A 10,979-nucleotide genomic window follows, 5' to 3' on the forward strand; every position below is an offset into this window, starting at 1 on the left:
AATGCGAAGTGAATTAAGGGTAGAGCAAAATTTAATCTCCTTAGATCAATTGTTTCACGTCATATATCATTTTTCTTTTTGCTTTTTCTCATTTATAAATACATTGTGTTTATATACAGTCAATCAGTCATTTGTTCAGCTGTTAACAATGATAATCAATTCTGTTGTCATTATCATTATTATTGTTTTAATTCTTTACAGATCTTTTAGTTATACAATGTTAGTGTTCATTGTGTTTGTTTAATGTTTGTGTATATGTGTCTTATTTGATTGGGTATTGTTGGAATACAATAAAGTACTTGCATGTTCATTAATGTATATATATAAAGATGGATGGATATAGGGGGTTTGTTATTCATGTATTTCGTTTTGTCATATAAACCCTGTTCATCTCTTTTGATATTATATGTTTATCTGGTCATATCAATGTTAATAATTTGTCTCCAAGTTGTTATCACATTCACTGTTATCATTGTTGACTGTTTGTTTGTGTGTTTACCGGGTTGTGGTTGTTGTTTTGGTGTGTGTGTGTGTATGCCTTATCCCATCTATATCTCATTATCATAGAAGTGTATTGAGAACAGAATCTAGACAACATGAAATATAAAGTGTATAAATCAATGTTGTACTGTTCAATTCTTTACTCATGCTTTAAGATTATTTATCTTGAAGAGAATAACTCTTTAACATTTAAACGAAAATCATCTAATGTATCATTTTGATCGTACCATTGGGTTTCTAGGACTAAATGGGATAATACCTGAGATAATCTAACTGATAATTTACTCACAGAACTGACTTTTGAATCTTAACAGAATGTCTTAATCAGTATGACTGTTAGTTATTTTGAGATATACTTGTATAATATATGTCATTGAACAACTGGACATCTGTGACTACAAGCATCTTATTTGGCTTATACCCAAGTTATTTCAATGTTTAATACTGGATTAATCAGACTAAAGGAAAAATAATTAGTGTATAAATCTTGAAATATCATATATTTGCCTATATTCATACATGTATAGAAGCTAAGCGATATCAGTCATAAACTCTGATGCATTCATATGAATTCTAAATTCATATCAGTTTTGGCCTACTTCATGTTATACTTGAAGTATTATATGATTTTTACTTCGTTCGACAGATCTACGATTTTTAGGTTGTATTCATTACAGGTTAATTTCAGTTAAGTCAGTAGTGTACAGTTCTTTGATCCCAATGTGGGATACCATAACAGTGTGCACTTACTAGGGATTGAATTTAAGACCTAGTCGTTATGGGCTTGTCATGAAACCTTATGCACGTGGGTTGGATTATTGGCAGGATCGTGAGTACCCGCTGTTAAGAGTTTCTATACTAGGGCAAATTACTCGTCAAATACTTTCTTATTTTTAATAATATTTCAACTGTAATCAATCTATGATGAATATAGCCTTCAAATAATTGCCTTACTAGTCAATTTATCATTAAAACATTTTACGAAACATTATACGAACTAATGGAAATACTTCATCAATGGATTGACAAATAATAAATCACTTAACAGTCAAAAAAAGTAAACACTATACCATAAACCAAATAGATGATAGTTTACATTTGATTGTGTATATATTTTTCAGCAAAAGCCCCCAAATGCTCTGGTATGGTCGAGAGTGGGGAGAGTCCGCTCTTCCTCTCAGAATGCTCTCACATGGCCACGCGTACATAGCCTCTGCCAGAGAAGTCCTACTCACAGCCTTCTCGTACTACGGGCGTTGTTTACGAAATTGAGAGAACGAAAAGCGAATATCCGGCGCTTTAACCGGGTCGGTGGACACGGAAAGTTCATCTGGGGGAGTTGGAAAACCCTGATTCCAAACCAATGTTGCACATGTGCTCCAGTATCCTAAGGGAACAAATGGTGTATGAATCAATCGTTGGTCACCGGCTACCATGGTACTGCATCTCCTTACGATGCTTCTTTGCCTTGTGGATCAGATCTTTAGGTCAAAGGCTCTGGGTGTGGCCCCCTAAGAAAACCACCTGTTCCGGTTTAGGCACCTGTGCAGTATCACAGACCTCACACAAATCAAATGAGATTTGTGTGGCGCATATGTATTCGGTGCCTATTTGTATCAATGTTTGTGTTTAAATAAATAAATAAATTTCATCAAAGGCTGTCTCCCCTGTATGTCTTTATATACTATTCAAATTAGTTTATATTTGTTAGATAAAACTGCTCTCAAGTGTAAAATAATTACACCATGATTAGATTACTTCATTACAGTTTCAGTGATAAGTTAACTTTGAAATATTCAATAGTCCATATTCACCTGTAGGTAAGTAGTATGAATGTTAAGTATATAATAAATTCATTTGACATCTGACTGTTACATTTATCACAATTGAAATACTATATATACGATCATTTTGTATCATTGTGTGCTCTTGTTTGTTGTTGTTTCTGACTCACTAATACACTAACAATAAGTTTGTATGTGTTTGTTTTCAATAATCTAAGACACAATATGGGTATATGAAAACTTTTGTGTACTTCAAGGATAAGTTTGATAATGAGATATAATACTTTAGAAACTAACGGACAATGAATTTTGCAAAGGTTTAATATGAACTAGTAATCATTTGAGTGTATCCCTTGAATAAAGAAACAGTCACTAATTGATAATGCATTTTTATGGGCCTTTAAGTCTTCTTCCCCGACTTGGTGCTGTAAATTTGCACTGGTCATTTTGTTTTAAACCTAAATCTCGTAATTCTACTCAGTGTGTTTTTTTTTTAATCCTTTTGAATGTTTTTATTGGAAGTACAAAATGTTTCATTCAATAACGCTAACTATATTTCTTTGTTTTCTCTGTTTCTCTTTTTTTGCACGTCTCACCCCCTGATCCTCATCATCATCACCACCACCACCACCATCTTGCCAACTGTGTATTTGTATATATACATTTTATCAAATGTATGTATATTTATGTATATTTTACATACATACATAGAAAAAATTCATTATTATTGGAGTTTGTTGTGCTATTGTAGTAATTATAATCATTATTGTTATAGCTACAGTAGTACCTAAGAAGTAATAATACCCATAATCAATCTCTTCATTGTATACAATGATTTATATAATGATGTTATTTTATCAAATAAATGTAATCCATATTACGTAATATCTTTGTAATTGTATAACCTTTTTTTCTTTTGAATTGCTCAATTATATTTCTATGTAATCTTCATTTATATATATATACATATATACATATCTGTTTTATGTTTCTAATGGAATTGAATGTCCATTGTTTTTCTTTATTTATTTTTTCTACACACATTTGTGTATTTGTTTACTTTAAATATTCTTTATATCGATTTTTCTTTCTCTTTTCTTTCTTTCTATCATTCATATTCTTACTTACAATAAGAAAACACATCTGCCATGTTAATTAATTTAGATACAATCAAAGGAAAATCCGGTTCTCTTTCTTTGTATATGTAAAATCTTAAACTAGATACAATTATAAAATGTATTTCATTTCTTTTAAATATATTTTCTATTTATGTTCCTTGTTTGCGTCGGCCTATACTCCTCCACAAAGGGGTAACAGGCATAAGTAAGTCTTCGTTTGTGAGAGGGGGGTGTTTTTTTTCGTTTGTTTTAATATTTCATTTCACATTCCATATAATGAATGAATACAGATATGAATAGGTAGGTGTTCATCTGTCTCTTTAACGCTGAATCTCATTCATTGCTCAATTATGTAACACTCATTTACAGTCTTCTTTTTCTTCTTAAATAAAAACTGTGTATTGAAGATATCCCTTTTTTTAAAAAAAAAATCCTTTAAACAATTTAACTTATCTAACAAAATAAGGTACTGCCTATCTACTGATTTTGTTATAAATAGTAGTGCTCAGTCCAAAAATATCTTACTGGAATCGATTTTTTTCTCTCTCTCTCTCTCTCTCTATTACCTTTTTATTAATATTCTCTTTATTTTTGACAATAATATTTTTTTTTTGATTTTGCAAATAAAAACAAATCGATTTTTTGGTAATTAATTGATTACATAATTGGGTTTTTTTTGTTTTTTCAGATGTTAATTTAACCTTTTATTTATTTATTTATATTTTCGATCAATTGTATATCACATGTGTGCCTAATGATGTAATATATATATTGCATGTGTTTATTCGATGCCAAAAATAAAAAATGATAGTCGGTATGATTGTAGTTCAACGATAGAATGGTATCATGTATAGTTTAATTGAGTTTTTTTAATATTTGATTGGGGTTTAATTTTGTTGCTATGTCATGTTATTGATAAGTGGTGAAAAATATAAAAAAATGTATTTAAATTAGATCAGTGTATTATTTTTTGGTGCAGAGAATATGTATTGTGTTGTACTTCATTTTTTATATGTAGTTGAAATCATGAGTCGATTGATGTTAGACCACCATGAAAAAATCAGGAAGCACTGGAAGGCCGTTTCGTCCTATTGTGGGACTACTCAACAGTGTGCATCGACGATCCCGTCTCCAGAGATTCAAACACGGGACCTATCGGTCTCGCGCCAGAGCACTTAACCGATAGACCACTGAGCCGGCATCCAACGGTGTTAATGTCTAACTTCAACCGATCCATGGAGTTGAGCAACCGTTCACCATTGTCTTCAGTGAGTTGATATCTTCCAATAGACCTGGTTGAACTCCACTGGTTACTGCTTCTCACTAGAACTCCAGGAAATACCTCATAGAACCAGTCACTAGTGAGCATATGATAAGGAGGTTTTTTGTAGAGGAGTCCCACAAGAGGACGAAAAGGCCGTCCAGTGCTTCCAGGTTTTCATGGTGGTCTAGCTTCAATTGATTCATGATTTCCACTATATATAAAAGGTTACTAAAAATCTCCACGAAAACCTTCTCTATTTATTTGTTAGTGATTCGAGTGCATGTCTGTACGATTTTGTCGAGAAAAATCTGATTATCAAAGATTTTTTGTGCAAATTATTTGATGTTAACAACTAGAATATACATTTGGAGATCGCTTGATTTTATGGTTTGTGTCATAGGCTGAGTTTGATACAACTAATGAAGAATAGAAAGCAATGTATAACTGTCTCTTTCTAGTGTGTAACTTTTCAATAGTGCTCATACACGATGTAACTGGAAAACGAACGTAGGAATAGTTCTCAGAGCTTTAATTAAAAACAATGATCAGTGGAATCCAATCATGTTGAGCATGAAGCAGCTATCCATTATAGACCTTAGAGCATGATTGAGAAATAATATGAATAAATTGTTGCTAAACATGCAAACCATTGTATGCCGAGTTAGTGATATAAAGTTCTAGTGTTGACTGAAGAAGCTGAATAGCCTGAGTCTGGTACCTTTAACGTTGATGGGATTGAGCTGCTAGTAACTTTTGTGATCTGGTAATTAGATTTCTATCTATTTGTCGAGGAAAATCTAAACATTAAGTTAAGTTTACACGTATCTGAAATCATTCATACATCATACAAACTATCTAGGTCGCTTCATTAAAATATTTCATCAAACATGATTTCTTCCCAAGTGAACACCCTGAATTATGTGGAACACCGATGTTGAGTTGTATTTGTTTAAAACGAGTAACAATAGTTTAATCTGTTGAAGATAAATAGGTCAACGTCCACTCTCGAAAATGTGTACATAGTAATCACTTAAGTACGTCAATTGATTTAATCTATAGTAGTGAAAAATACATGTTGTATATTCTACATATCTACATTTACCTTCCATTCAGCTATGCATTTTTTGTGCATATTCCTTTCAATGGTGTATTCGTTACATTTGATAACAATTAACCAATTCATCTCATTACGTAACGTCATCAAACAGTTTGTACACATACACCCCCTCGTAAAGTTGTGCCTAATCGTTTGCTGTGCACTTTCATTCTAAAACTTTAACTAAATATTATAATTCATCTTATTATAATGAGAGTTGCAGATCATATATATTACAAATAATGGTTTATAGTCTTTCTCATTCCTAAGTTGGGTCGTATCATATAGGGATTCAGTTAATTTATAAATCAGGTCGAATCTTACCGATATTTTTTTCTGATGGTTAGTACTTTGACTAAAGTTGGAAAATACAAGCTCTAGACTCCAGTCATAGTGCAACATGTTGGTCATGAAGTTTAACGTCTGTAGATTCGGTTACACACAGAGAGTGTGAAATTAGCCTCTAATAAGTACTGAACATGAACAAAATTTAAATCCCTTAAAAACAGAATGAGAAATATATATTGTGTGTATAATTTACGGTCGAGTTATTCATCTGTGGACAGGTCACTGATCTGGTAGAATTAATTTAGTATTCCTATGAACACACATATTTCCCTTAGTTAATTAAGGTCTCTACCCTACTAGACTTTAATATACAAAAATATAGACATTCTTAACTGTTAAGAACGTTGGTAAGATGAAGCAACAAAAGTAAGTGTAAATTGTTAGTCTTCTCAAATTACTGGTTTATCTTATCGAGCGTACAGCTTCAAAAGTTCGTTCATATTGTCATACAGTGGTTCAATTTGAACGAAGTAATCAGATATTGATTCACTACACAATTTTCACAACATTGGTTGATTTAAGTGATATTTCAATTCTAAATAGCATAAAATAATTACGTTTAACTTTCATGTATACTGAAATTTCCCATTACATCTTATATGGAACCACCAGAATCATAATATCACTCACGACAGGAACCAGTATATTTCTATGCTTTATTTCGGCTGTTGGAGGAGATCAACAGGAAACACTAGAATTTATGCTAGTTTGCACTTGTCAGGAAACTGTATCTGTAATCTTGATGGAAGTAATGTTCACTGTAGGGTTCAAGATCGCATCACCCAGGTTCATAGTCCAAGACGTTATTACTGACTTCAGATTCGAATCCTTCAGGAGGGATTAGTTCTCTTAAGATTAAAAGTACAATTTTCTGAAAAATTCCAACTAGCATGTATTCTAAGTCTATCGTTTCCCGCTAACTACCTTCAATCAGTTAACACCAAAAAATAGTGCACAATGTCTAATCAATTAGACTTATAGCTACATCACAACTTGATCTGATGAATTCAATCATGACTAAAAGACTAGACAGGCATGATGCTACTCATAAATCATAGAATGTGAATGCTCTACCATTGTACCGATCAGGTTAAAAGTAACTTTTGAACTTATCCCATGAATTATAAGCTGTTCCATGTAGACGTTATTTAATAATATGGTTGTTCAACATTCGATATTCCATACTATACGAACACTTGTAATTGACCGTTGATTACAATACTAGTATAAATCAATTAAGACAAATTTCAACCTCCAAAGTACCATTGTTCTAAATAGATTAGATAATAATACTACACACAAAGTTTCAAACCTTATCAGATTAATTATTCTGTATACGATCCATCATAAAGCCCTTACTATAATAAACTAATACATAGGTTATTAGGATTCGAATGATATTTGTTGACTTGAACATATTTCTGAAAACGTACAGTTCTAAATCGTTCATATAATTTATCAGAATAATGAAATGAGTTTAGTTATATTCGTTCAATCGTAAATAGTAATAAACAGCTCCCAACACATAAGTTAGAGAAGCATTTCGAGTAAGTCCTTAGTAAACCATCAGTTTTTAAGTAAAATATGTTGCTGTATACTAAGTGCCATAATTTACTAACAATTGTCATTTAATTTTATAGTTGAAATCGTGAGTCATTTGAACCGAGACCACCATACAAAACCTGGACGGCCGTTTCGTTCTATGATGGGACTCCTCAGTGACTGACTTCAAGAGATATTTCCTTGAGTTCTAGTGAGAAGCAGTAACCAGTGGAGTTCAACCAGGTCTGTTGTGAGATATCAACTCACTGAAAACATTGGTGAAATGGTTGCTCAATTTGGTGGATTGGTTGAAATTAGACATTAACACCATCGGATGCCGGCGCAGTGATCTATCGGTTAAGTGCTCTGATGCGAGACTGATATGTCCTGGGTTCGAATCTTGCGAGGCGAGGTCGTGGATGCGCGATGCTGAGGATTTCCACAATAGGACGAAACGGCCGTCAAGTTTTTCCATGGTGATCTAGCTTCAATGGACTCATTGTTTCAACTATAAAATTACTGAAATCTCCACAGAAGCTCTTTCTGATAAATGTCATTTGAGTTTCAAAAGATGAAAGCCAGATTCATCGCTGCCAACAACTTCATCATCTTTTTTAGGAAAAAATAATTTTGTTGCGTATTGTTCCCTCTCAAATATTTGATATTATCTCCAGAAAACGCTGAAACTAAATTCTAGCCTTTCTAAAAAATGAAGAACAGTAGAATTCCTCTTATCTAGAGGAAACGATACTCCTGTAGAAGTTTAAAACCATCCCATTGAATTCTGTCTGTAAAAGCAAATAGTCGCTTATTTTGATCCTAGTTTTCCCTAGTAACCTTTGTTGAAATGTTTCAAAAAGCATGAACCTTTGAGGTGCAAATAATCGCCCAAACATGCATAGGATTATTTATTTGACATTTATATCAACAGAAGTTCACTATGCATATAGTTCTATGTGGTTAACAATGTAGAACAAAAACAGCTTTATTTGTCTTAAAAAATAGTTTGCGAATTTCATAACCAAAGCTAGTTAGGTTACATGTATTCAGTACTTCTTAACCTAAGTCAAAACTGAAGAATCATCGAATCAATTAGGACTGTTTATGCAATTTTATCTTTCAAAAACTTTTTTACGTTACATAGTTCACTGCTACTTCTTATTCAGAAAGAATATCTATGGTCAGGCATTACACTTAACCTACTACTGTTTTCTATGCTGCTTTTATTTAGTGCACGATTACAGATATCATTTCTAGCATTGAGTACATTCATCATGTAACCATACAGTAACACTGTATATTTCTTATTGTCAATTGAAATTCCATCTTTCAAGAGAAAACCACCTACAATTTCGGTATCTTAATTCCTGTTCATATTAAGAATTCAAATTTACATTCATCACGGCTACGATTTGCCAAAAAATAAAACCATTCTAAGATTGTTTGAATGTTTCCAATCTCTGTTATCAAGTTATAACATCTACATCACACACATATATATAATAAAATGACTTGATAAAGTTAGACTAATATGCAAAAACCTGGAAGCACTGGATGGCCGTTTCATCTTAGTACGGGGCTCCTCAGCAATGTGCATTCACGATCCCACTCTCGAGATTCGAACCCAAGACCTATCGGTCTCAATGGTGATCCAGCTTTAATTGACTCATGAATTCAACTATTAAATTACTAAAATCTCTACATAACCCCCCTCTGAAAGTGACTTATTCCTCAATAAAATGACAAAAGAAAACAAACGTTGTGAACATTGCATGGATGGGCAGAGTGTAATCTATCAGGTATTGATTATTTTTACAGGATGTTACGTAACAATAAGAGTTTTTGAATAATATCAATAATAGGCAAATTGTTTATTTATTCCTAAAACTTCAATGTGAATATTTGGAGTTATTTAAGCATAGCAAACGGTCAGTTACCATAACAACACAATTTATCTGTACTCATAATTCTTTCAATTTGTTTATTAAATAATATTAACTGTTGAATTAATGAGCTGATGAACCGTTAAAATTACTACAATCTCCACAAATCTCCATTCTGATAATAATACTACTCATTTACTCACAAGTGACTAGCTTCAAGATAGATTTCCCTGGGTTTCTAGTGAGAAGCCATGACCAGTGTAGTTGAATCCGTGTCGTGTGTGATACAGTTATATACCTCAGACAATGGATTAAGGGTTGCATAAGATCATGGATCGATTGAAGTTAGACACTGACACCGTTGGATCCCAATTCAATGGTCTAGTGGTTAAGTGTTCACGCGCGAGATCGAATGTCCTGGTTTCGAGTCACACATGCGATATCGTGGATACGCACTGCTGAGGAATCCCGTACTAAGACGAAACGGCTGTCCAGTGCTTCCAGGTTTTCAATGATGGTCTAACACCAATCAATTCATGATATCAATCGAATAGATGATTATTTCAATAAACTTATATCTTCTCTAATATCCAGTCTTTATGATATTAATTAATAAAAGGATAATTGACTGATAACTTACTTTTGGAACATTATTTTCTTTTAAATGATGTTTTCATGAATATTCTATATTTAAATGTAGTTCTGGTCAGAACGTTTACTGTATTCTCTTAATTAAGAGCTATTTAGCATCAGCTCGTCAACACTCAGCCAATAAACTACATTTAGAATCTGTTAAATTGTACTCTCTTTTTCTTTTTCTGAAATCACATAAGTAAATGATAAACTATGTTGTTTGAATGTCTGTCACAATTTATTTAAAAATATTTTTCCATAGATTTTACGGGAAAAGGCGGCATTTCGTTTGTTACAAAGGTGGATGGTGGCTAGCAGTGGAATCCAGGACATGCATTTCGTCCTACGTCGGACTCGTCAGCTCAATATAACTCCATCTCAGAGTTGATGTTTAACTCTAGGACTTGAACGCAGTACCGTTCGCTTCAAACGACATCGTGTTATCCGTTGCTAACCACCATCCATTTTTGCTTATAAAGTTTTTGACTGAAGGCAATCCTCACAAGATGTACATATACTAACAAGAGACTGATCACTTGTAGTCGTAAACATCAATGGGAAGATACAAGCAGTTAATACGATGTGGATTTATTTCCTTTGATATTATATAGGAAGTTTAATGTCATTGAAATGAATTGGTTTTAATCAAACTATCTTAATCAGCATATCTTTAAAAATCTTGGTGTGTTTTAAATTTTTAAATCGTTCCTTAATAGTTTGGAGTCAATTAATCTTTAGTAAAGTGATTCATTCACAACATCAATCATTTATGTTATTAAAAGTCTTGTTTGTATTTGTGAATGACATTAC

The 10,979-nt window shown here is 32.6% G+C and overlaps 1 protein-coding gene across 1 annotated transcript in view; it reads left to right on the plus strand.

The window, feature by feature from the left end:
• Positions 1-4,350, plus strand: part of Smp_179930 (syntaxin, putative) — a 41,218-nt gene extending 36,868 nt beyond the window's left edge. The window contains exon 10 of the mRNA XM_018791181.1: positions 2,997-4,350. Coding sequence (XP_018645693.1) covers positions 2,997-3,083 — 87 coding nt within the window. The 3' untranslated portion in view covers positions 3,084-4,350. The remainder of the gene's footprint in view (positions 1-2,996) is intronic.
• Positions 4,351-10,979: the final 6,629 nt, after the last annotated feature.

This window comes from Schistosoma mansoni, assembly GCF_000237925.1.
Source record: "Schistosoma mansoni, WGS project CABG00000000 data, chromosome 4 unplaced supercontig 0032, strain Puerto Rico, whole genome shotgun sequence".
Taxonomy (NCBI): domain Eukaryota; kingdom Metazoa; phylum Platyhelminthes; class Trematoda; order Strigeidida; family Schistosomatidae; genus Schistosoma; species Schistosoma mansoni.